The sequence below is a fragment of the Strix uralensis genome, chromosome 16 (genome assembly GCF_047716275.1).
Source record: "Strix uralensis isolate ZFMK-TIS-50842 chromosome 16, bStrUra1, whole genome shotgun sequence".
In the NCBI taxonomy this organism is placed as follows: domain Eukaryota; kingdom Metazoa; phylum Chordata; class Aves; order Strigiformes; family Strigidae; genus Strix; species Strix uralensis.
Window position 1 is genome coordinate 7,600,760 of NC_133987.1, and position 25,963 is coordinate 7,626,722.

The window sequence follows — 25,963 nt, forward strand, 5'->3', positions numbered from 1 at the left end:
CCCTTCTCCGCGCCGGCGGGGCGATGGGTCAGCGGAGCTGGGATGGTGCGAGGATACTGCAGCCCCCCGCTGCCCCCGGGCGCTGGGAACAGCCCCTGGGGGGTGGTATTTCTCAGGCTCCCCCCCACCCCATGCAAAGCCCGCAGCCAGGCTGAGCACAGGGTTTATAATCAGCCAGGATTTATGGAGAAAAACGAAATCCCGAGCTGTTCTGGTCATTAATCAGGAATTCTTCGCTCGGCTCCCAAGCTGTTTCCTCGGGGATCTCCTCATCGGGACCCCCCACCCCGCAGCCCCCTCCCCACGGACAGCAGCTCTTTCCTTACAGGCAAGGGGGTGGGGAGGGACCCCACGCTTTTGAATTAACCACCCCCCCCGATGAATAAATCCCCCCCGATTCATCGGAATAAATCCCTGCAGGGACCCCCTTGCCTTCAAATCCCACAAGGTTTCATTTTGGGGGGGGGGATGGGACCCCACTGTTGGACTCAGTTCTGCTTTTAAGATGGGGGTGGGGGGAATGAAATGAGGGCGAAGCTTTGCCGACGCGTTGGGATCATCGCTGTCCATGTTTTAATGTGATTTATGCCCGGCTTTCTAAATCCAGCCACTGACTGCACGCTTTAAATATAGCTCCAAAAACACCCTGAAAACGTGTAGTAAGCACGTTAAAAACGCCGGGCGAAAGGGATGCACAGCACCCCCACTCTTGGGGGGGGGGGGGGGGCGAGGGAGATTAAGGGGGGTTTATTGGGGGGGGTGGGATGTGGGGGGGTCCCGGCAGATGGCCAGGGATGGGAGGGGGTTCCAGCAGGGCCTGCTGCCAGCACGCGGGTGCGAAGTCGAGCGCTGGGTTTGCAATGAATGGGTGAGTGGGTCTGTGTGTCCCCCCCCCCAAACCTTGGCAGCCCCCCAAAATGGGAGAAGATGCATTGAGGGAGGGGGGGAGGTATCAGTTTGCTTTGCCTCCCAAGTCTCCAGGTGGGTCTCCCCCCTCCCATCCCAGCCTCCCACACAACCCCCGTCCTACCTGCACCCCCGGGGGGGGGCGCAATGCCCGGTGTGAGCCCCCCCCCACGACCGGGACGTCGAGAGAAGCAGCTGGCCCGGAGGGAATTTCGGGTTCGACAGGGAAAGGGGGGGAGGTGAGAGGAAAAAAGGGGGAAAAAAGGGGAAAAAAAGGGGGAAAAAAAAGAGGGGAAAAGGGGGGGGGGGAATAAGGGAAAAGGAGGTTAGGGGAGAGAGGGAGAGCGAGGACGCGCAGGGCGGCGGGGGGGGGGGTCTCCCCCGGGCGGGGGGCGGGCGGCACCGTGGGAACCTACCGGGAGCCGCGGCACCGGGGGGAGGGCAGGGGGGCACCGCGGTGCTGAGCAAGCGGCTGCTCGCGGGACACCCGCCCCCCCAATATTTTTGTAATAAAAAAGGGTGGTTTTGGAGAAAACGCTGTTTGCGGTCAAGCTTTGCGGGGAAAAGGTGAGAGCGGCCGCCAACCCCCCCCCCAACTTCCTCGGGAACTTCGCGCCCCCCCTCCCCATGGCGGTGACACCCCCGGGGGGGGGGGGAGCTGCAGCGGAGGCGGGGGGGGGGTGTTCGGGGAAATAATCGGGGAAAACGGGAGGGGGGGCGGGCGTTAATGTGGAAAATGGTGGGAAAATGGTGCCCGCCCCCAGGGGAGCCGCAGCACCGCGCCTCGGAGCGAAAAAAAAATAAAAAATAATAAAAATGTGTATATAGAGATATAGGGAGGGCGGGTTTTTTTGGGGGGGAGGGGGACGAATCAGTGCTTTGCAGCAGCGCTGCCCCAGCCCGGAGCTGCTGCTACAAGATGGCTCCCGGCCGGGGGGAGGAGAAGAAGGAGGAGGAGGAGGAGGAGGAGGAAGGGCCGGAGCTGCGGGGGAGGGGGGGGTCCGGCCCCCCCCCGCCACACCCGGGCCGGGGTTTTTATTAGCATTTCCCTGATTTATGGCATGCCAACCCCCCGTCCCAGGGACAGCGGCGGGGAGGTCTGGGCGTGAAGGCATTAAACATTCATAAAATATGCTTTTAAAGCCACATAAAAGCGATCAAGCCATTAATATATTTTTTCCCCCCCCCAATTCCCCCCTTTTTGGTTTACTAAAGGGAGACAGGAGAAAAAAGCCCTTCCCCTGAAAGCATCGGGGTTTGAGCCCTCGCCTCTGACGCAGCCGGGTTTTGCTCTCGGATATAAATAAAAACATTTTTTTTTTTTTTCTCCGCGTTAAACACAGCGCCTTTCGGAGCGTGAGAGCTTTTCGAGGAACGCGGCGCCGCTTTTCTTAAAACGATTAAAAATAAGCAGGAAAGTGCCGGTGGGGGTGGGGGGTCCCGCTCCGCCCCCGCGGGCCTCCGGCCTTCGCTTTTGGGGCTGATTCTCCCTTTTTCTGGCCGCTGACCCGGCGGGCGCCTCCGAACTTTCCCGCCCGGGATTAAAAAGCCCTTTTTTTTTTTTTTTTTCTTAAATAAAGCGGGGCAGTGAATTGGGAGGCTCTTGGGGGGGGACCTTGGCACCGATGAGGTGTCTGTCCCCCCCACCACTCCGAGGGTGCTCGGCGCTGCCCGGGACTGGGTGCAGAAGGGAAAAATATTTTTCTTAAAAAAACAAAAAAAAAAAAAAGGAAAAGTAAAAGTTGGGCTGGACGGCGGGAAGAAGCCAAGCCCGGGCGGGCAGCTCGGGGGGGGAGGGGGGGCCGTGCCCTCCCTCCCCGCGAGTAGCTCTGCTTCTCCCGCCCGTTTCTCGAGCTAAACCCGGCTGGAAAAAACGGAGTTTTGGCTAAATCGGAGGGAGGGGGGAGGTGTCTCCTCCCCCAGCCTTCCTTTTCACCCTATTTTTAAATTTTTTCGGGGGCGGGGCCTTCAGGGAGGGAAGGGGACCCTCACCCCCCCGCCTCTCCCCCGCTCCCTGAAAGGCCGCTTTGTCCACGGCGGGGCCGTGGGAGAGGGCCCGCCGGCACTTCCCCCTCAGCCCTTCGCCGGGGGGGCCCTCACGTCCCGCAGCCCGGGCCTGGCGGGGGGGCGGGCGGGGAGAAGGATTGTAAACCCTGCAGATAATAAAGAGTAGAGGGGGTCGTAGGGCGCCCCCCCGGCAGCTTCCCCAGAGCGGGGGGGACCCACGGCCGCTTCCCCCACCAACCGCCGCCAGCTCCGAGCGGGAGAGTGGGGGGGGGGGCCTGGAAACGGCGGCGGGAGCGCCTCATCGTGAGGGGTGGGGGGGGGGGGGGGGAGTGGGGAGCCTAGAAACTGCCGCCTGTTTACCCGCTGGTGAGTAGCAGGCTGGTCGACCAATGGCGGGGCGCGGGCGGGCGGCGGGCCCGCCCCGGTCGCGCCGAGAACAATGCGTGTTTCATGGCCCCGGCGCCGCCGTTTTTTTCCTCCCACCCCCCGCTTTTTTTTTTTTTCTTCCCTCCCTCCCGCCCCGCGCTCCCGCTCCCCCTTTTTTAATTTTTTTTTAAATTTTTTTTCCCTTTTTTTTTTTTTTTTTTTTTTTTTTAAGCGCCGCCGAGCCGCGCGCGGGGCCGGCTCCTGAGGGGGGTGGTGGTTGGTTGTGTGCGTGTGGAGGCGATGCTGCAGCTCGGCGGGGCCCCGCCGCTCCATGGCGCGGCCTCCGCCGCGTCCCTCCCGCGCTGCCCCTGAGGAGCGGAGGAGCGGAGCGGAGCCGGGCGGCGGGCAGGGCGGCGAGCCGGCACCCCCCGCCCCAGCCCCGCACCGCCGCCATGCCCCGCGACCAGGCGGCCTGACCGCGCCGAGGTAGGACCCGGCCCCCTCCCCCGGGGCGGCCCGGCCGGGGCGGGGGCGTCGCGTCCCCCCCTCGCCTCTCTCCGGCTCCCCCCCCCCCAATCCCGGGGCGCTTTTTTTGCCCCTTTTTACCCATTTTTTTCCCCCCCTTCGTTTTAGTAGTTACAAGCTGGGATCCGGCGCCGGGGTGAGACTCGCCCCGCTCAGCCACGCAGGCAGGATTTAATTGAATTCTAAAAATTTCCACCAAATAAATTCAAAACCCAAAACCAAGGCGGTGGGATTTTTCTTATTACTTTGCATTTTTCTCCTAATTTTTTTTTTTTTTTTTGTTAATCATTTCTTGGCCCGGCAGATCCCCCCCTCCCCCGCGCTGGCAACGGCCGGTGAGGAGCCGGGAAGGGCGGCGGAGCCGGGGCGGAGCGGAGCGGCGGCTCCCGGGGCTCCGGGAGCGTTGAGGGGGGGGGGCAGAGAGAAAAACCCACTTTATTCCCCGCAGTGTTTATTATTTCTCGCTATCCCGGTGCAAAACCCGACGGGCGGGGGGGATCGTTTCATCAGGCTGCAAGTACAAACATATTTTTTATATATATATGAATTTTTCACTCTGTCGGGAGACAATAATACGTGTTTTGTTTTCCCGAGCGGGAGCGGCGCTGGGGAAAACGGCAGGGGAAGAAAATAAAAAACCTAGGCGGCGGTTTGGAGCCTTGGGAATGGGGGAAAAAAGACGAGAAACGGGGCTGGGGAAAGCGATGCCGCCGCCGGAGCCTCTTCCTCGGCGGGAGCTGCTGCCCGCTCCCGCTTCCAGGGCGGCTTTCGGGGGGTAAAGCAGCCCCACGGAAAAAAGAAAAAAAAAAGAGGAAAAAAAAAAAAAAAAGGAAAATTGAGGGTTTTTATTTGTTTTGTTTTGTTGTTTGTTTTTTTTTTTTTTTGTGTGTTTTCCCGTGCTCCGGGGAGAAATGGCATGCCGCGTCCCCCCGGTCGGCCCCGCCGGAGCCGGGCTGCGGGCGCTGCGGCGGGGCCCGGATTTGGGGGCGACCAATTTAATACTCTTTTAAAAAACTATTTTTAAATACTTTTATTTTTTTTTTCCCGCCCTTTGCCACAAGTTTTCCTTCGATTATAATTTTTTCCCCTCCCTTTCTTTCCCCTTTCCCTCTCCCCCCCTCCTCGCCCCGGTCGGGAAGGTGCGGGTGGGTTCTGGGGGGTGTTTATGGGGAGCAGGGGGGGTCGGGGCAGGTCGGCTCACCGCACCCCACTTCTCTCTTGCAGGCAGCACCGAGACCGCCGCGCCGGGGCTGGCTCCCTGCACCGCGCCATGGGACGCTTGGACGCCTTATTTTTGAAAACCATCTGATTTTTTGGGGGAGGAGGAGGAGGAGGAGGAGGAGGGGGGGTGGGGGGCGGGGGGGGTGGGGGGGAAGGCGGTGGCGGGCACCGACAGCGATCCGGGAGACTCCTTGAAGCCGGCGAGTGGATGATGGATGGCCGAGATTTCGGGCCCCCCCGCTCGGTGCACGGCCCCCCTCCGCTGCTCTCCGGGCTGGCCATGGAGAGCCACCGCCTGGGAGCCACCGGCCGCCTGGCCCCCGCCGCCGGCCCCATGGCCGCTGGGCTCCCCGCCGCCCTCCAGCCCGGAAAGTTCCTCGCATCGGGCATCAGCCTCCACTCCCACCCGGGTAAGGCTCCGCGGACTCCCCCGGCAGCTCCCCCCCCCCTCTCCGCCTTCCCTTCCCTGCGCCTCCGCGGGCAGCGGCGGATGCTGCCGACCCCCGGGGCCGGCGGGGCTTTAAGCGAAAAAAAAAAAAACAAAAACAAAAAACCAAAACAGAGAAGAATAATATATGTATGTGCGCTTGCAGCTTTTTCGCATGTTTTCCCCAAGGGTTTTCTGCTTCGCTTGGCTTTGATTTGGAAAAAAATAGGGGAATGGGGAAAATAGGGGAATGGAGGAAGAAATAGTCGGGGAGGAAAAAATAGGGGAATGGGGGGAAAAATAATGGGAGAATAGGGGAAAAAACCCGCTCCTAGCCGATAAAAATTCTCCTTCCCCGCCCGGTTTGGTTGGCACTGAGGAAAATCCCCGCCGAAGCGGCCGCGGGTGTTTTGTGGAATAAATCCCGATTTTCGGGAAAGCTGGCAGAGAGGCAGATCGGGGTGCGGAAGGGAAGGGGCTGCGCTGCCCCGCCGGGTGCTTCATGGCCAGGCAAAAAAACAAAACAAAAAAAACCCCAACCCAAAAAACCCAAGAACCACCCGCGGGCTGAGAAAATGCACAAAACAGAGCAGTTTTGGTGGTTTCCCTCCGCGCCGGGGCTGGGGGGCGTCGGGCGGTGCAGCCCGAGCCCAGCCGCGGTCCCGGGCAGCACTGCCGGCGGTGCGGGTTTTGGTGTTTTTGGGGGTTTGTTTTTTATTTTTTTCCGTGGTAGTTATTATTTGTTAAACCTGCAAACAAAACCTCCATACAGGGACTCTCTCTCCTTGTATTTTTTTCCCCCCTTCTCGACGCCGTCCATCTCCGGGCAGCCCCACGGCTGCCTCTTCGTTAGAAAAAAAAAAATAAAAACAAAAAACAGACACTGAAATATAGGCGATTTTTTTTTTCTTTCCCCAGTCAGCTTTTTATTTGCTTATATTACTTTGTTTTTTTGGAGGGATTTTAATTTTTCCCCACTTTCCGAGCTCCCTTTCCCAGTGACTCGCAGGGTGGGATAACGCAGGGTCCGGCAGCTGCCGGGAGAACGCTGCCTACACCCGCCTGCCCGCACTCTGCCCGCTGTTTTGTCGGGCTGCCGCCGAGCTTGCCCTGGGAGGACGCGAGGGATTTCTGACCGTTTGATTTCCCTCTCTGGCTCTATTATTTTTTTTTTTCCCCTTTCTTTCCCCTGGGCGTGGAGAGGTGACTCGGAGTTTACTTTAGGCGTTGGGAGGGTGACAGGTTTTGCAATAATAAACCTGCTTTTCTCCCAGCCGCCTGGGATGAATGACTTTGAAATTTGCAAACCTGATTGCCAACATCTGCAGAGAAGGAAGCAGCCCGAATCGAGGGAAAAAGATTTATTAGTTTTAGACTAGGTGGCAGTGCCAATTTCCCAGGTGCTAAGAGGAGAGGTGTAAAGCGAACGGCTATGAAGCCAAGCACATGGGCGAACACCTTTTTTTCCTTCCCTTTTGTCTGTCCTTTTTTTCCCCCCCCCTCCCTTTTTTTGTCCTGGGTATTTTTTCCCCCCTCCTCCACCTCCTACTAAAGCAGAATACGATCTCTGCAAAAAATTCGTCTGGACAATATCAAGCCAAACCGAGTGCAGGTTGTTGTTTCCTTTTCTGTTGTTGTTGATTATTTTTTATTGTTTTTTTTTCTCCTTTTTTTTTTGTTTTCTTTTATTTCCCCTCCCAAAGTTTCCTTTTCTGGTGCTTCCCTGAAATCCAGGCAGCTCGGGAGGGAGGCGCCGAGCTCCAGCCGAGCCGACAAAGCGTTGCTCCCTGCCCGTGAGCTTTCCCGCTGGGACCGAGCCTCGAATTTGAGGCCCTTCACAGAAGGAATGGGTTTTGTGATCCCTCCAGTATTTTTTTTTTTGAATGTATTCTTAGTACTTCTAGTTTTATTTTCCTTTCTCTGAAGTCTTTGGAAAATCCCCCCATCCCCACCTGCGCCTCCACGGTGCCCGGCTTTCCCCATGCGCTCCCCGGGATGGTCGCTGGCACAGCTCGCTCTGGGAGATTGGCTTCTCCGCGGCACGGCAATTCACAGCCAGGCTAAACTGCATTAAAAAGATACGTACAATTAACAGTCGAAACTTCCATTATACCACAGCAGTGGGATAGGCAGGGATTATATTTTTTTTTTTACGGCTTTGACAATATCGTTTGAAACGATGATTGCTTCCTGCTACGGAGGGGCCCTTTGTAGGTTTGCGCTTGCAGTGTTGATGTTGGTGTGGATTTTTTTTTTTTGTTGTGTGGGTTTTTTTTTTTTTTTTGGTTTTGTTTTGTTTTTAGGAGGGGTTTGGAGGGGTGGAAAGCAAAGGCTTGTGCAAGGGGTTAAGAAAAGTAGGCAGGAGGCGAAGCCTTTAAATAGAGCCAGTTCAAACTGATCTTTAAATACCACCGGGCTGAAGAAAGAGACTGTTGAATCCGTCCCAGCGTCCTCCTAAAATAAATACGCCCCTGTAAAAATAGCGCGATTGGCCATATTTGAGGATCCAGTTATCGCCGGCACCGACTCCTTATTTTTCTCGTACCCTCTGCTTGTTACGGCTGTCCGGGCTCTGCCCCAGCACCAAAATACGGGCGCCTGGGCTGTGTCCATTGACCCCCCAGACCTTTGGCTCCTCTCTGGGGGGTTTCTAGTCCGTGGTAGTGTTTCAGCTGCCGCTGTGCAGGCCGGGGGGACGGGGACAGAAGCCCCTTTGTTGGAAGAGCGCGAAGGGAGGAGTGGGCTGGCGGCCGAGGCGGGAGGTGAGCCAGCCCTCGGCTGTGGGGCTGCCATCCCGTGTCCCCCCCTGCGCTCTCGGGCATCACCGTCTTCCCATCCCCGAGGAGGGCAGGGGGGTTGTTGTGGGGGCTGGGGAGCAGCGGGGTGCTCCCGCTGAGGGCCGGGGAGGAAGGTGACTGTTTGCAATGGAATTTCATCCCTGGCAGCGGCGAGCTTGCCGGGAAGACCTTGCACAAAAAGAGGCTGCGATCGATGGAGTCAGGCAGCCGAGACCATTAAAGCGGTAGCTCGCTCTGCTCTGCAGCCCACGGCTCAAAATGTGGGGGGTTTGTAGTTTTGCTCCTTCCCTACTCCACCATCTTTGGGTCCAAGCGAGCGTCCTGGTCTCGGCTCCATCCCGTGGCGGGCGCGTTGTTCTTGGCAGCTTCTGTGTTTTGGGGGAGGTGGAAAAGGCTCCCTCGGACTCGGTTGCGAAGGGCTGCTTTGGGATCGCGTCCCTGCCAGGCAGCGGGTCTGTGTGTGAGCAAATACCATCCCCATGCAGAAAAGACTCTCTTGAGTTTAAAATAATAATAATAAAAATCTGCTTTTTGCCATGTACTGAGGTATCCTTTCTTAGGTGGGATGCGTATGCGGGGGTTACCGGAACAGACAGTGTTTGTTGGATGTCCAGCCTTTTCCATTAAAATACGTGTCAGAAACACTTTCAGTGCCCTGGAAAAGGGACGCACCTGTACGAGCAGAGCTGAGTTTGTGTTAAATCCAGCTCGAGAGCTGTGGCTGAAAGGAAAGCAGTCAGGTTGAGGGGAGAGATTTTGGTTTGCTTGCTTTCCTACTTTCACATTAGCATGTGCATTCAGATGCAGGGATTTAAGGAGACTGGAGACCATCCCTGCTTCCAGGCCTGCTGTGCCTGGGAGAAGTTTTCTAGACCGCTGGGCCAGGTAGGAGCATAGGGGAAAAAAAAAATACCCTCCCCCCAGGATAGCTTTGCTGTGCCAGCAAAATCCCACTGTAGCCATCCTTATAATGGCAAAATTGTGCTTCTGCTGAGCCCGCAGATTTTGCAGAGGAGGCCTTGCCGTCGGCGGTGCCAGCAGAAGCACAATTTGCTTATCTAAACTGCATCCACGCTAAAATCGCTTCACTGATAGAAGACACCGGGGTAGCACTGATGTGGTGCTCGACCGAGCCGTGTCCATCTCCTCCCAGTAGCTGGGCTGGGAGGGAGAGGCCTCCCGGATGAGCGGTGGGATTTTGGCTACAGTTCGACGCGGCTTTTTTTGGTCACGTTTCGATGCTGCAAGGAAAATACCATCGGTGTTTAATGGCCCTTGAAATCGCGGTTCCCCCTCCCTGCCCGCCCAGGGGGTGGTGCGAGGGGCTGAGCGCGGGGGGCTCTGTGGGGCAGGGGCTGCCGTGTAACACCGAGAGGAATGTGGACCGGCCGGAGACCTGCCTGGGGAGATATTTCTCCTCCCTTGGGGCCCTGGTGAAATTAGATGCTTTTTGATACGTGTTTTCAGGCAGAACAGCGAGTGTTCTTGTCCTGGTAGAGCTCGGGGAGGTGATGCTGGCCTGCGCCGGGCAGGGATGTTGTGTTTGGACCCGTCGCACTCTCCCGTTTACACCCGGCATCCCCGGAGGCGGAGGAAGCGCTCGGCCATTAAGTGTTGCCCCTGCAGCTCCCTCGGCCCGTGGCCAACTCGTAGGCTGTGAGCAAGGCAGAAGCAGTCTCTTTGGTTTTGCACGGGGGATGAAATAGGGGAAAAAAAAGGGACTTCTGCATTCTTGGTAGTCTCTCACCATGTGCTCCTAGGGTCTGGGGACATGTTTCTCTGATGTCCCAGTGGTTTCCCCGAGGTCCTGGTGGTCGGGTGGGTTGTGGGGTGGCATCTTCATCCTTCAGGAGGAGGGAGAAGGACTGTCCACCCTGTCCTCCAGCCCCCATTGGAGTTCCCATCCCAAGTGGCGGTAGCTGGTGGCAAGGATGTTGGGCTCGGACCATGGACGAGAGCCCAAGGGCCAATGTGGTGATGCAAACTTGCTCGGAGCAAGGTCCTGCGGGATCCTCTGCTGTGTTAGGGTTTCTAATACCTTCCCCAGCTGAACAGGCAGGAGCCTGGCTCTGCCTCTGATACACAGTGCTGGTAAAGATGTGCTTTATTAGCATGGTTGCTAGCAGCCCTTCTCCCACCCTGAGCGAGCCTTGCCCCCCACCCAGCACTGATTCTCCTTGCCGGGGCTGGACGATCACTGGTCCCAGCCCCGACTGACGGTGTGCCAGTGAAAATTTGATCCAGAGGATGTGCCGGTGCTAGAAATCCTAGCCAGGGATGGCATGGGGCACCGGGCAAGTCTCTGGTGTTGGGGACAGGCTACTGCTCTTTCCCAACACAGCAGCTGTTGGAGAAATGGAAATTGCTGGGAATTAATCTCGCTGCAGACGTGGTTAGCAGAGCAAGGCTTTCGTAAGGGAAATTTTAGATCTCCTTCCTAGGATAACCCAGGGTAAAGCTGAAATTAGTTTATAATTACATAGTAAACAACCCCCCATCTTGTCATTTCACCATCTTCTGATGAATATGGAGATGAACATTGTTAAGGGGAATTAACATCGTTACGGCAGCCTTCCAGGTGAGCGCCTTGCGGCTCGGCCGCGGCTGCGACCGGCGGGAGGGTGTCGGATCACCTCCTTTAGCTGGGGTTAGCGCCCGACGAGTTGAAACAAGGCCCCGTGTGTTTTCGGCGTGTACTAAACTGGTCCAGTTAAAGCTTCGGGCGGGAGGTGGTGCAGGGAATCGGGGCCAGCCTGGCATGTGCTGACACGAAAGCTGCCTTGCCGGGATGAGGAGATGTTGGTCTGGGTTAGGTAACGTGATCCAGCATCGCCTGCTCGAGGTGCCGAGGACAAGGGAGTGCTTTGTTCTGCCTCGCTGCTGAAACGGAGAGCACGGTGGGCCCTGAACCGACCCGAAAATGCAGGCGGGGTTGGGGACGGCAGGGAGCCAAAGGCAGCCCCGAGCTCCCTGCCTGCGGGGCCAGGGTGAGGGAGCAGCACTGCACCCAGTTGCAGCAGTCCTTCGCTAGCTTCTCCAGCTGGGGATGCTCCTTAAAAAGCAAAGTTTGGGAGAGGAGCGCTCTGCCTCTCCCCAGCCATGAGGATTTGGGGGTTTCCTTCTCCCCATGTCTCCTCCCAGCCCCGCGTTTCTGGCTGGCTTCCCTCCGGGGTGGCACAGCTGGATGTCTGCGGGCGTCGCGACGCACCCACTGGCTGGGGAAAACCACTGTCTCTCTCTGCTATTTATTTCCTTTGCTTATTGTTCGCTTCTCTCCAGCTCTGTAACACCAAGGGGACGGCAACTGCACAAACCCTTTATACCCATCCCCGTCCGCGCTGGCTGGGAGGACGGTGCGGCAGGAGCCCCGCCGTACGGCAGCGCCGCGGCGGTGACAGTTGGGCTCTCTCCCCACGCCGCGAGGATCAGCTGTTGGGTGCACAATATGCTCCGGTTTTCCTCTCCAGCTGTTGTCGCTGACGGTTATAGGAAGCGAAAGGTAGTTGAGAGTTTGGTATCTCTAAATCAGGGAGGTGATGGGCAGAAAGGAGGGGGTGAGGGAGGGCTCGGTATATCTGAGGCTGTTTTTTGTTTAAATCCAGCGAGACTTGAAATAGTGGCAAAAGGATTCAAGTGACCTTGGGAATAAATTTTATTGCCAGCGTAGCAGTGGCCAAAGAGCCATTTTGAAGGAGCTGGATGCAGGCAGGCAAGCTGAACATGGTGGGCTCGGAACAAGGGAAGGGGCAACATGTTCAGGAGGGAACGTGCCTTTTTAGAGGAATAACAGAGATTTTGAGGCACTCAGCCCTGTCTCTCTGGATCTGTATCCCCGGCAACTTCTGCAAAGGTTGCTCTTGCTTCTGCTGCCATCCATCTTACCCTGCCGCGTTACTGCGAGCAAAGATCCCTTTTTATGTTTGGTGGTTAGATGTATTGCCCATGCTTCCCTTTCTGCCCCCGATCTCTTCTCAGCAGAATTCCCTGTGGCTTGAATATGCTTTTAATACATTTGGTTTAATTGCTTTTAATTAAAAAAAATAAAAAATAATAATTGAAACGGCCGGCGTGCTTGGGAAGAAGGGTTTTGAAGGGGTTTGGCTCCGTGCTGCTTGCAGGCAGTGCCAGTAGTAGTGTGTGAATGAAATAGCCCCTGCGTTACTGCCGCACAGTGTGTGTAATTCTGGTGTTTTGTGTCCCGATCTGCTGGGTGGGGAGGCATCCCGCGTGCCGTGCCAAGCCAAGCGGGTAATACTCCAGCAAGTAAAGATCTGGGCAGGCCAGTAAAGATGGGTGCAGGCACCTTCCTGGGGTGCCAGTGAAAGCCCAGCACACCGTTCTGCCTCTCTGCCGGGCAAGCACACCGCGCCGGGCTCCTGGTGTGCGCAGCGTGCCGGGGTTTCCCTTTGCAATCCCAGCGTTACAGCGGGGCTTTCTCCCTAATGAGATTAGTGACACAAAGCGACAATTCTGCTGCTGCTTTTAATGGATGTTCGGGGTTTGTGTGGGATCGGAAATTCCTATTTTCATCAGATGAGCCCTCTCTGTGACTATTTTGTGGACAGATCTTCCTTTCTTCAGATTCAGAGCTGACATTCATATTGGCACAAGTGTTATAGGCTTTCCCCTCTCGCCCCGCTCTGCCTCCCCTCCTTCTCAGCCCCAGCTATGGTGAATTTTATCCTCCTGCTTTGAATCTCGCCGTCAACCCAAGCCACTTCCATCTTGTGGAGGACACAAAAGCTTGGTGGCCTTCCCTGGCCAGGCTAAACGCATCTGGGAGGAAGGAGAAACGCAGAAGTCACTCTTGGATCATTCTTGCAGGTGCTCCTTGGTCTCCCTAGTTGAGATGTTTAAACACATATATGCGTGTATATATACATATACAGGGCATCCATCTAGTGCTTCACCTGGCGGAGGGCTGGCTATCCCTGCGTTGTGACATCGGGGCCAGGTTGGCAATTTGTCAAGAGCCCAAGGGCTGTGCTTCAATTTGAATATGGATTTGCATAATTCATCAGGAATTAAACCGCACCACCATAATATTTGCCTCTGCGTTTATCTCCTGTTATTGGCGGCGAGGAGATGCGTGGTGTGGGGCGTTCGCTGTCCGCACAGACCTCTTCGTTTCACGGTTCAGCGCTTTTTTGGTGCAGAAAAGGTGGTGTGGGCTGATGTTAAGGAGGATGTGGGGAGGGCAGGAGCCTCTAGAAGGAAAAAGGGCTGAACATGTGGTTGGGAGGAGAGGCTGGGCACAGGCTGAGCTTCTGAACCTGGTTTCCTAAGGAAAAGAGTCTTGTGGGATTGTCTTCCGTCTGTGGATCTCCTTCTTCCACTCCCAGATATCTGCAGCCCATGGCTGAATTTCTCCTGGGACGGTTTTGGTCCATGCAGATCCTGTGGAGGTCAGTGCTGGGCTCTGGGAGAGGAGTGTGTGTTTGCCCCCATGACACACGGAGCAGTACATGCGGGTGCCTCCGGCTTCACCTTGTGCTCACCCCGTCCTGGCCGTGCCGTATCCCAGCGGGATTTGTGAAGCCAGAGCTGATGGAACGTGACTGGGCCATCAGTGACGTCCTCGCTCCAGCCCTGGGGTGTTTCTTCTGGAGTTTCCTCTCCAGTCCCCTCACCGTGTTGTACAGGGGTTGTGGGCTGCTTGCTGAACACGCATGCGTTGGCGTTGCAGTGTTCAAGTCTGATCAGGGTTCTGTGCCACTCTGTGCCTCAGTTTCCCCTTGCAGTGCCACCCCCCCTTTGCAAGGTGCCCCGAGAGGCACTGAGCCACGGCAGCCGCTTTGCAAACAAGTTTTAAAATAAGCAGCGACAGAGTCTGCGTCTTCCAGGGCTTTGAGTCATCCCGGCTCGTGCTGACTGTGCCTGGCGGGGGCCTGGGAGGCAAAACAAACCCGCATCCAGCTGCCACCTCCCTGCCAGATGTTAGTGGTGGGGTGGCTGGTTGGGTTTCGGTGTTGGCCCTCCCAGCAAAGCAGATTGAGCTGCCTGTGGGGAGGTGCCACCTCTCTGGTGGCCCTGGTAAAACCCTGGTGAAACCAGTGGCTTGGGACAGTCCCCAACTTGGAGACTTGCAGTCAGGCCACCTGATTTCTGGAGGAAAGGGTGAGATGAGCAGCCCCAGTCTGGCACCTTGCAGGCTTGGGTATGCAGAATGGGGGGTGCTGAGGCTCCTTCCAGGGTGCCTGGGTATTGTGGGGACCCCTCGCCATGCTGAACAGGAGGACAGGCAGGGATGAAGCCGGGGGTGATCCCATGGTGGCCCCGCACCCAGCACCCCAGGCAGAGGGAGGGCAGTGGGCGGGCACGGCCAGCGATGGGAGGATGAAGGGAGGAGTGGGCATGTGGCATTTACCTTTCGGTGGGCGCCCTGGCGTGCGTCTGCAGGGCTGGCGGCTGCCCATCACACAGCGGTGTTTAATTTCTCAATGGGAGGGCAGGGAGATAATGCTGCACAGTCCCATTTAACCTGCTGGTGACCTGGTCTTAAGTCATTGTGGCTGAAAATAGACTGTGTTCCCTCCAGGGCACGGCTAATGGCGCTGGGAAAGCTGGGATCTCTCTTTGAAGGCTGATTTAATTGCTGCTGGCAGGCATTCTGTGCAGGTGATGTGGGGACCAGCGCCCGTGCCATCCCACAATAACCTCCCCCCACTGAGCGCCTGTAGCTCTCCCGGCTCTGGCAGCGAAGGGTAACGAGCTCTTTTCTAACGAAGGCACGGGACAGCGGCTCAGAGCTGGTGCGTGGGTGTCGCTGGGTTAATTGTGCGGGCAGGGCTCTGCCTGCGGGGAGCGGGGGCCCGCCTGTTTGCATCACATCTTCTGCACCGAGTTTGGGTGATATAAAAAAGAAAAATGCGTGGGTTAAATTTCTGTGCTTAGGAAGGAGGGGGAGCACCTGCAACGAAGGTGTGTGCCCTGTGCCGGGAGCAGAATCAGCCCTGGGGCCCCCGTGCCAGCCACCAGTGGCCGGAGCGTCTTCACTGCAGTGAAGGATGGACCAGAGCAAGGACATTTTGGTACTGTTCTAGAAAATCAGGAGAGAAAGGCAAAACTGCAATCTAGCAGCCAGGTACTGCATTCCTGGGGATTCTGCTAATCATTTTGAGAATTAAAATGATTATTTTTCAATTTCCATACAGCATCTTAGTAAATGTGGAGCTGAAGACCCCACCAAGTTGCTCCTTGCTGTTTGAGGAAAGCTGTGCGGTTGTGTAGTGAGAGCCTGGAGGTTTTGGTGGACCCCCGTTGGGGTGTCAGGTTTAATTATGCCAATGGAAAAGGAGAGATATCCGACGTGGTGGGGGATTTCAGACTGGGGATGCAGAGGGAAAGCTGCTTCTGTAGCAGCCAACAGTGACCCAGGAGCGTTGACACTGGTTTGAGTGTCTGTGCGTCAGGATTAACGTGGGAGCGGGTCGGTGCTTCCTACACTGTGTGTTTCAGGCTGTGCAGACTGGCTGCGCATCGTGTCAAGGGTCCCAGTGGGGTGGTTTCCATCCTGGCCCCTCCAGTGGGAGGAAGAGTCACCTTCCCTCTGCCAGAAGGATTCGTGTCCCTGCCCAGGTGGCTTCTTGCTGCCCGCCATGAAGACACCGTGAGCAGGGAGTTGGTGGGTGATGTTGTGGGAGATCTTCAGGGCATCTCTTCCGTGTCCTTCCCCTGTAGCCCTGAGCCCTGAAGTGCTGGTATACCTCGCGTTGCATTTGCTTTGTTGCACGATGCAAACCGAGTCTGCAGGATGCTGGGGGCAGACCTGGGGTGTGAGCACCAATTCCTTGAGCCCTTGCAGCCACTTCTTCTCATTTTCTCTTCCTTCGCCATCTCGGGGGTGTTGGGGCTGTTCCAGCTCCCGGGTGAGGAGGAGGTGAGCGGTAGGGTTCAGCCTGATGGTATGTATTTCCATGGAGGCAGGGAATCTCCCCCTCCCCGCCCTGCATGCACCCTGCCCTTTGGTGTGCCTTGGCTGCAAGAGGCCCGGCAGCACGGTGATTCACCGCGAGGCACTAAAATCATGACAGGGCTTCGGCACTGGGTAATGACTGCGGGAGGGCTCCTCAGAAACCTGCTGGGAGCACATGGTGTTCCTGTGCTGACGCGGCTGCGAGCAGTAGTAAATATTGAGCAAGAGCCACTTTAAAAATAAAGCAGCCTGGACACAGATTCCCACGTGGAATAAAATAAAATTAAAAGAAACAATAGAGAGCTGCGCTGAGTTGGGGGGAAGCTCACCTTGGCTTCTAAGGTAGTGATTTTTGCAGGTAAAGGAAAGCGGTGTGGTGGTGTTTGAGCCAGCAAAGGCCGGGAGTGTGGACCCCCCGCTGGAGGATGCTGTCTCCGAGCTCGCTGGGGCCCTTAGAAGATTAAACAGGGAGTTAAATTGACCTGGCTGTTCTGGATCCGGGGGATGAGATCGAAGACCTTCAGGGGATGCCGAGAATCGAGGCTGTAAATTAAGGCTTTGAAGCAACTGCCAGCCCCCTGGCACGGGCTGTAAATACGGCAGGATCGGGTTTTGGGGTGGAGGGCGGCGGGTTGTGACGGCAGCAGCAGCTTGGGGCTATGGGGAAAGGGACGGGGAGCAGCCGCTGCTGCAGTCCAGGTGCATCTGATCTAGGGGCTTTGGTTTCAGTCCGGCATGTTCGGGGGCTCGTATCGCTGGCGTCTTGTGTGTGGCACGGAGTCAAGGTGGCTCCCGGTGCCTTGGGTGTCACTAGAGCGGCCCTGGCAGACAGGGGAGGAGGTGGCAAAGATTTACACTGTCAGCACTCCTGGCTCTCAGCTGCTTGCAGCCATAAATGTGTGCATGAGAAATAGCTGCGGCCGTGCCTCGCCACGCTGCGTGCCCCTGCATCGTGGGGCAGAGATAGGGAGGTGTGTGCTGGAGTAGGGGGAGCCCTAAAAGAGTCTTTCCCTGGGAAGCTGCTGCTTCTGCAGGGAGGGAATCAGGGATGCACCGATGATGGTGAGCACAGGCAGCTGGTGCTGGTATGGCGGCTGTCCCACCGGCGGTGGGAGGGGGCCCCACGGGGGCTGGCAGCTGGTGGGTACTCGCTGTGCTTGGACTTCTCCCGGTTCCCCTCTCTCCCTGCCAGGGAAAAGGGACTTGTGAGGACGTAAGCGTTTATCCAGCTGTTTGTGGCATGGACTGGTGTCCCAGTTGGCTGGCTGCGAGGCGCTGTGAGCTGGACTGGGGAAGAGGTGACTGTGCTCCCGGCCAAGGGCAGCTGCGGCTCCTGCTCTGTGCCAGAGCCCAGCAGCCAGCTGAGACCCCAGCTGCAATGGGGCTGCAAATCTCCCTCGGGTGCCCAGAGTTAAAAACACCCCGTGGGAATAAACCCAAAGCCTCACTGCTGTGTTTCCCAGCCCCTCTGGGCTCAGACCAGAGGGACTGTGGGGCCAGACTTTTCAACTCGGGCCCCTCTGTGGCCACAGCTCCTTGCCCAGCACGGCGTTGTGCCAGCCTGCTTCCTGACAGTGTGTCCGTCCATCACAGCCCGGGGAGGATGAGGCGAGATGTTGGCGGTTGGAAATATTTCATAAGTGGCAGAAACCCGTAACGGGCGGACGGGGCCGATGGGGGAGAGTTACTTCACTTCTCCCGGGACGCTGGAGGCCGCTGGTCTTCCGGTGATGGGGCTGTGGCTTCACGGGCAAAGATGGCTTGTGCCCAGGGCTCAGCTTCAGGCTGTGCTTTGCAGCTGGCATTGCATGTGGCCGCCTGCTTGCCCATCCAGGCCACCGTGGCTTGCGACAAAGCTGCATCCTGTTGTGTGATTCCCTTTGAGGCAATGGCAGGGACCGGAGAGCCATCCCTGGGCACGAGCAGAGGCTTTGCAAATGGATGCTGCTTCTCCCTGGTGCATCGATGCTGCTGGCTGGTTTAAAAACCGGACCAGGGGAGTGAATTCCCCATTGAGTGGTGTCTCTGCGTCACTCCCTCTTGCTGTCCTTGATGCTTCGTGGGTGCCCAAGCGAGCCCCCTCCCCTCTGTGCCAGGTTGACAGCTGGCGTGGAGGGCAGCGTGGGGATGCTGTGAAGGTGCTGGCCGGTCACCTGCAGCCGGCCTGGGATGGAGCAGCTTTCCTAGTGCTGGTGCACACATGTCACATCAGGCATGTAGCCTGGCTCGTCTGCCGGAGCCATGTCCATGGAGAAGATGCATTCAGGTCCAGCGTGTCCTGTCCAGCATGTCCCCCTCCTGCCTGGCTCTTTCACAACCCAGGCTTGGCCAACTCGTTCAGCTGGGGCTGAATTTCAGGCCTGGGGACAGGGGGGCCAAGACGGAGAGAGCCCGCAGGTTAAAAACTCTGGCTGCACGTGGCAGCCCACTCCGCTGCGGGCACATCTGCTGGCCTGCCTTCACCACCTCTGCTAAGTGATGTTTTCTGGCAGCTCCCTCCTCCGGGGGAGCTTTGGGCAAACCCCGAGCAAGCTGAGCACGTGGGGCCGTTTCCCTCCCGCTTCCCCCAGCGCGACCTCCGGCCTCCAGACGTTTGGTGTGTGGTTTGTGCGGTCGCTGGTATCTCATCTCCCCATCAGTCACATCCCCTCTCGGTGGTGAGTCACCCGGCCATACCTCTTCCCCCCCGCCCGTGCCGTTTTGGAGAGCTGAGCAAAGATGAAGAAGATGTTTTCAACTGGGCTGACACATCTGCACACGCCAAGTTCCTCTAATAACAGCCCTAAGTGATTTATGTCTCAATCGTGCAAAGCAGGTACGTTTTGTCATCTTGGAGTTGGGAAGGAGGGGGACGGGCATGCATCCCCCCTCCGTGCTCATCCACCACACCCACCATCCAGCCACCATCGCAGGAGGAGCTGAGCAGGGAGGTGGCATTTTGGGTGCCGACTGTTGCCTTCCTGCAGGGTTAAGGTATCTTGAGGGGTCATCTCTGTGCCCTTAAACCCTTTTACTCCCTGAGCCAGGCTGCTTTGGATCGTGTGTGCCCATGCTGGCAAAGCGCTCCTGTGAGATTCCTGTTGGTGGTGCCTTTCCCAGGTGGCCAGAGGCCATGCTGGTGGGCACCAGCGTTTGGCGTGGTGGTGAAGGGAAGGGGGGCACAGCTGGTCTGGTGCTGGCCGCGCTGCCGCCTCGTACCTCCCTGCCTGCGCCGCGGTGCCAGCCCGCCTCTGGGCGAGCAGTTGGCTGGAGGAGCGTGGCTCAGCCTGCCGAGACCTGTCGGCGTGTCCCTGGGCGAAGTGGATCTTGCGCTGGTTCAGCAAACGCTCTGGCCCCGGGCAGATGGAGACGGTTGTGGTTTCCCCCTTTCCCCTCCCTTTCTCCTGGCGGAAGCCCATGGTTGGGGTGAGCTGTGCATTGCTCACTGCAGTAGAGTTTCTCCCCTTGGCATCACTTTCTGTTGTGGAGATCCAAGGAGGGAGCAACTTGCCCGCGGCCGCCTCCTGCAAATGCAGCTACTTTAGTGCATGGAGGAACAGCTTCACCTCCGGGTCCTGCCCGGGGAAGCAGGGCAGCAAGTTTCGGGCTGTGTGTGAGTCTTATGCCAGCCTGTCAGCATTGCTGCTGGAGGGCTGTATGGAGGAAGGGATGCTTTGGCAGTGCCTCGAGGTTGGATTTGCATTGGGTTCATCCCCAGGAAGGCAGTGGCTTGGATCACTCCTCCCTGCCCCGGCTCTGGTTCCTGGCAGGGAAGAGGCCAGGTAAATACAGCCCAGGCAGCTTCTCCTCCGGGCACTTAGCAAGGGAAAACGGTGTCACCGTTAAACCCGAGGCTGGGGTTCAAGTGGCTCTCTGCTTTTGCTGCTGGTCAGCTGGGTGATTCAGGCAAGTCTTTGTGCCTGCCTGTGCCTCAGTTTATCCACTTGCAAAGCTTTCAGATGAGCTTTGAGCCCCCGGGCTGACCTTATGCCTCTCAGGAGCAGCGCTGCTGCTGTGGCTCGTGGGAGGTGCTGGGACGGGCTGCCCCATGCGAGGTGGTTTTGGGGCTTGGCTGATGGCATCAGCTCGGTTCTGCTGCTGCTTCCCAGCTGGGGTGGTGACCTGCAGGATCCCCAACCTGTCCACCTGAACCTGTCCCCAGCTCGGACTGCACATGAAGCTGCTTGTTACTGCTCCGTTCCCTGCTTCAGCACAGTGGCTAGAAAACCTCTGTGACAGCTCATCTTACGCTGGGCAGCTGGAGGGGATTTCATCTGCCCTTCAGCCACTGTCATCCCAGAGTTCCTCATCCCCTCGTTCTTTTGTCTGACCTTCCCTCTCCTCCTCCTGCAGCCCCCGGCTGAAGCTGAGTCGTTGTGGTGGGATGTGATAATGCTGATGGCAGAGGAAGCCCCAGAGCATTTGGAGCTGGGGCTGACCCTCTGTTATCCCTGGGTAGGATAAGATCTGCCCCAGTAGGACCAGGAATACAACCGGTACCAAAATGCCTCTTTGGGTACCGGTAGCTTAAGCTGCGTGCAGCTGTCCCTGTGCTGGATGGCAGGGCCGGATCGTGTCCCTTTCCTGGAGCTCTGCAGCTGGCTTAGTGTCCTTGCACCATGTGCAAGTGGGGACATGCCATGGCCATCTGTGCACGGCAGTGTCTGTAGCGTGGGATGTCTCGCCGCGATCTCCATGCCGGTGCTCTCTCCTGCTGGAGCGGCTGCAGCCAGGATCGAGGTCTGGCTGGGAGAAGGGGCTCACGTGGGGATGTCTGGGGGCCGCGGCTGCCGGGCTGGTGTGGCATGGGGTGCTCCAGCGGGTTTGCCATGCTGCAGCCATGTGCTCTGCCAGATGGGACTCACATTCCCTCAGAAATGTGTCACTCCTGCCCCAGACACTGGCTCGTCGCCAGCCCAGCCGTGCCGGAGTGGCGCGGCCGAGGCAAACATGCTGTGGAGTGGAGCTGCTCACATCTAAGCCGGGGTAGGTGCTCCTGGGTGCTACCCAGTGCTCTCCAGCCCTGGAATAAAAAAAGTTATTTGGAAATGCTCCAGCGTGAAGGTTTTGGGGTTACCAAGGAGAGGTGTGAATGTGTGTGCACGCTCAATGCCCTGCCCAAGATGGAATAGCAAGTTTTACCTGCTGGGAATGGGCTCTGCGTTGAACTTCAGGGGCACAGCAACTCCCCTGGTCCTGTGGCTGGAGGGTTGGCATGTGCGGGTGATGCTGCTGGGAGCTGTCGGGCGATGGATCTGGGCCAGGAGCTGTGCGGAGCACCGCGTCGGTGAAGCACATATGCCGGGATGCAAACATGTATGCGAAAGAGATCCTGGCTGTCTAAATAATGTGAAATATTGACTAGCTCTCGCAGATGGTGCTCCACGTGCAGCTTCGGGGACTGAACTTCTCTGTCTCCTCTTGGGTTTTGGTGTGATGTTGTTTTGATCCAGTTGGATGCTGGACTCTTGACAAACTTGTTGCCTGGTTGCTTTCAGTGGGATCGTTGAATTTTGGGGAAGTTGGTTGCTAATGGGGTCAGAGGGGAAGGGAGAAAGGTTGCAGAGGGCTTGACTGGCTCCTTCAGATTCCCCTGCTGGCTTTTATTCGTTTTTTAAATGATGGCACCAACTGGGTTGCTGGTGCTCGCAGAGCGCTGGGGTCTGTAGTATTGCACGGGTGCCGTTTGGTGGCAGTGTTGCAGAGGAATTGCTGCCTGTAGCCCAGAACTTGTGTTATTAACACTATTATGGTGATGGTATTCACTGGTGGAATTATATATCATCAATTATTTGCATGAGGATGTTGCTGAGGGGGCCCACCCTTGGAGGAGGCCCCGGTGTCCAGGACATAATCCAGGCCGCTGGCAGCAGGACCCTGGGGACATGCTGCTTTCGTACTCATGGATGGGTGTCGGGTTTTCTGCTCTGTTTTGCCTTCCTCCGGGATAAGACGCTGAGTTTGGATACGTGAAGCTATGCTTTGTGTGAGCTGCTGTGGAGGATGCTCTCAACGTTTTCCCAAAGCCTGTAGCTGGTGCTAAGCAGCTGCAGCGGGGACGGGCTGTGTTGGCAAAGCTGTGCTGGCAAGAGGGTCTTATCGCTGCTCAGGAAGCGTGTTGGGGAGTGCCCTCACCCACAGGTCACTGTACTTGTGACAAAACAGCTCATCGGCCGGGTGGTTTGGTCGTTTCGCCTGCAGATTTAAGGCTCTGCTCAGAAAGCAGCATGCTCCCTTTGCAGCCCACCGGTTGCAACGTTTGAGCCCCGCAGAGAGGCAAGGGACAAGCTGGGGGACCCGCATTGGGGGGGTCAGTAGCTGAAGTGGGGGCCCCGAGCAGCGCTCCCCACCGTGGGCTGTGTGCGTTGCCGCCTGCGTCCTCGCAGCCACCGCTCCTGGCGCGTGAGGGACCGGCAGCCACAACAGTCTGTGCTCCTGCCGGGGCTCGTTCCAAGGCAGCGTGCCGCTTGGGCTGAAACATGTTTCCCTCTTCTGTTTCCCATTTTCTGCAGGCTTTTCCCATCTGCCTAACGGGCTCTACCCATCGTACATTCCCCTGAGCCACCTCGAGCCCCCCAGCACTGGCAGTCCTCTCCTGGCCCAGCTGGGTCAGCACAGCCTCTTCGAGTCACAGAAAGGTGAGTTTGGGTCCCCACATGCCCTTCCCTTCGCTCGCCCCTGGGTGCTCACCCTGTCCTTTGGGCTTGCTTGGCTGCTGGAGCTGCTGCAAGCTGGTATGTTGAGGGTGAAGAGCAGGAACCCCCTGGGTTTATCATCCGGGAATGTTTCCTGGTCTTAGCAATACCAGGGTCTTGGATGTGGCTGTGCTGTAGGGAACATGGCCAGGTCCCTCCTTGAAGCCCGCACATGCTGCCGCATCACAGGGCTCAGTGTGCATTGGGGACGGGGCTGTCCTGTATCCCACCAGGGCCACGTGGAAGTACCTGCCTGATCTCCTCACCCTAGTCCTTCCTGGACATATGAGACGTCCTTGAAACCCATTCCCTCCCGGTTTGCCACCTCTCGCTTGTCTCTGTGTAGGATTGAAGGGGTTGGAGGCCTGTGGTAATTTTTTTTGCTTTTGCTCTGCAGATGGGTTCTACCTGTCCAGCCACGCGGGCCAGTCCGCTTTGCACCCACAGCCTCCGCTCTCGAGGACTGCGGGCAACCACACGTCGAGCACTTTGCTCCGGGAGAAGGACCTTGGGCAGCTGCACAAGAGCTCGAAAGAAGGCCTGAAAGACCCCGGCGGGAAGGAGCGGGCATGCCGGAGCGATCTGTCCCTGCCCTTTGCCAAGAAGGAGGGCAAGCCGAAGGAGGAGCCCCGGCCCCGCAGCGTGGTAGACCTCACCCAGGACACCAAGCCTGACAGTGACCGGAAAGTGAGCGTGGTGGAGAAGGCGGTGAAGGTCGGTGAGCGTCTCTCACCGTTCCTGGCCGAGCACATGCCAAATCGGGGTGCGGGTGGCGGGGAACCCAAGTCCAAGAACCCGCTGCAGAGCTCTTCCCTCAGCAACTGCAACGGCGGCGGGGACCCCATGCTGAAGGTCCTGGGTGCCGAGCAGGACCGCTGTGCCAAGGATCCTGCTCGGCACGATGAGAACATGAGGCCTTCTGCGCACGCCCACGCCGAGCGGCTGAAGCGGGGGGAGCCCCTCCTGCCCTCCGTGGGCGCTTTGCACGTCTCCTGCAGCTGCCCATCCCCACACCCCTCGCAGCCGGGGAAGATGACGCCGGCCACGACATTCCCTCCGCAGCCCGTCCATTCCAGCATGTACACCATCTTCCCGCCGGCCAAGGAGCTGGGGAGGGAGCACAAAGTCATCGCCCCCACCTTCGTGCCTTCGGTCGAAGCCTATGACGAGAGGAGCGGGCCCATCCAAATCGCCTCGCAGGCCCGCGACAACAAGGCAAAGGACAAGGACCTTGGCAAGGTGGGGGTGCTGCAGTCGCCCACGGAGCGGTGCCTTGCGGACACCTCCCGCGCGCTTTTGTCCCAGGACTTTTCTTGCCACAGTGATGCCAAAAGGATGGAGGCTCTGAGGGAGAAGGGCTCGGTGATCAGGGCAAACTCGATGGCACTGAAGAGACAGGTCACTTCAGAGCCCTTCCTCAACCGGCCGGGGCTGGGCTCTCCGGAGAGCAGGGAGTTCCTGGCCTCCAAGGACTTGCTGAAGCCGAGTCCGGAGGCAGAGCATCGCCCCTGCGAGCGGGACCGCTTCCAGCGATCCAGCTCCAAAGAAGCGGCGAAGGTCTACGGCACTTTGGACTCCTCCCGGCAGCACCTGGACCACGGTCAGCTGAAACCGCCCGAGCAAAAGTGGAAACCCTTTGAGATGGGCAACTTTGCCACCACGCAGATGGCGGTGCTGGCCGCGCAGCACAACCACGTTACCCGGGCGGAGGAGGAAGCCAAGAAGGTCTACCTTGACCCCAGCGGCTTGCCACGGTCCTCGGTGGTGGGCTCACGGGGTGCTGCGGACGTCCTCCACCCTGCCTCCCACGGCGAAGGGTCAGCCATGCAGAGCCTCATCAAGTACAGCGGCAACTTTGCCAAGGAAACCGCATCCCGGCAGAGCTGCGGCAAGAAGAGCCCCTTTGGCGGCTTGGGCAACGTGAAGTTGGACTCTTCACAGCTGGGCACCTCCAAAGTGCAGCAGCTGCTGTTGCAGCAGCCAGCCAAGCAGCTGAAGAGGGACCCCGAGAGACCCGAGAGTGCCAAATCCTTTGGCCGCGAGAGCATCGGCTCCCAGGGCGAGGTGGAGGTGAGGCACTTGCCCGTCGGCATCGCCGTGGCTGTGGCCCGGCAGAAGGACAATAGCAGCAGCAGCAGCAGCAAACTGGGGCCCAGCTTGGCAGACCGGGATCGCTCTCTGTCTCTCAGCAGCATCAAAGGTAGGTTCCTGTCTCAGGACTTCCCTGTGGGATCTGTTCCACGGAGAGAGCAGCCACCCAGTGCAGGCTGCGTGGCACGAGCTGAGTTTGGCATCCTCAGCTCCCTTTGCCTCCCCTTCCCAGCCAAGGGAACGTTGTAAACTACAGCAGGGAGCAAGACTCCCCATGCAAGAGGGAGTCAGTCCCCTTTCCTCCCATCCCCTCTGTCCACATCTGAGGACAACCCCTCTCTATGCGTTTGATCCTTGTTAGCAAAGGGAGTGACAGAGAAACTCCTTAATCCACCTTTGTGCTGGAGTTTTAATCTCATGGTTTTGATTTAAGCCATGGTGCTGGCAGGAGGGGGATGGCTCCAGCGAGATTTTTGGTGCTCTGCTTGGCTTGTGTCGCAGGATAACACCTGGGGGCTGCCCAGCACCGGGAGAGCTCGGCTCTGGCATGCCAGGGAGCGACGCCAAAGCGAGCGGCCGGCAAGCAATGGTTGGCTTTCCATTTTTAGCCTTCGCCTTTCCCATTTTTCTGCCTTTGCTCCCCTCTCCGAACCTCAGCAGTGACAGGCAGCTTGTCCCAGCCAGCGGCCCCTCTCCCTGTTCCCATCGCCTCCCGTTGCCCTCCCCACGGCCGGGCGGGAGCCGAGCGAGGACCTCGTGGGCAGCACAGGGAGCTGTTTGTTCAGCCGTTCAATCGTCCCAGACCCTCCCAGCTTGCGTTAAATGTAATTTACTGAGCCGAACTAAAAGGCTGCAAACAAGGGTTGAATTCTGGCAGGCCTCCGGGCTCGTTGCTAAGTGATGCAGTTGGCTTTCAGACAGAAAACAAGACTGCTTTTCTCCTCCTCTCGTCCCCCAAATGCTGCCCCCCCTTTGTGTGCCAGGAGATATTTGTCTAATAACATTAGCTTGCTTGCGCTGAGTGGACGGTGCT

General features: G+C 57.8%; 1 protein-coding gene across 4 annotated transcripts in view; it reads left to right on the forward strand.

Moving 5' to 3' along the window:
• Positions 1-5,181: 5,181 nt before the first annotated feature.
• TNRC18 (trinucleotide repeat containing 18) overlaps positions 5,182-25,963 on the forward strand; it is a 56,840-nt gene continuing 36,058 nt past the window's right edge. For all 4 annotated transcript variants that reach the window (XM_074886636.1, XM_074886638.1, XM_074886639.1 and 1 more), the window contains exons 1-3: positions 5,182-5,435; positions 22,657-22,782; positions 23,237-25,039. In XM_074886636.1, the coding sequence (XP_074742737.1) occupies positions 5,234-5,435; positions 22,657-22,782; positions 23,237-25,039 (2,131 nt within the window). In that variant the 5' untranslated portion in view covers positions 5,182-5,233. The remainder of the gene's footprint in view (positions 5,436-22,656; positions 22,783-23,236; positions 25,040-25,963) is intronic.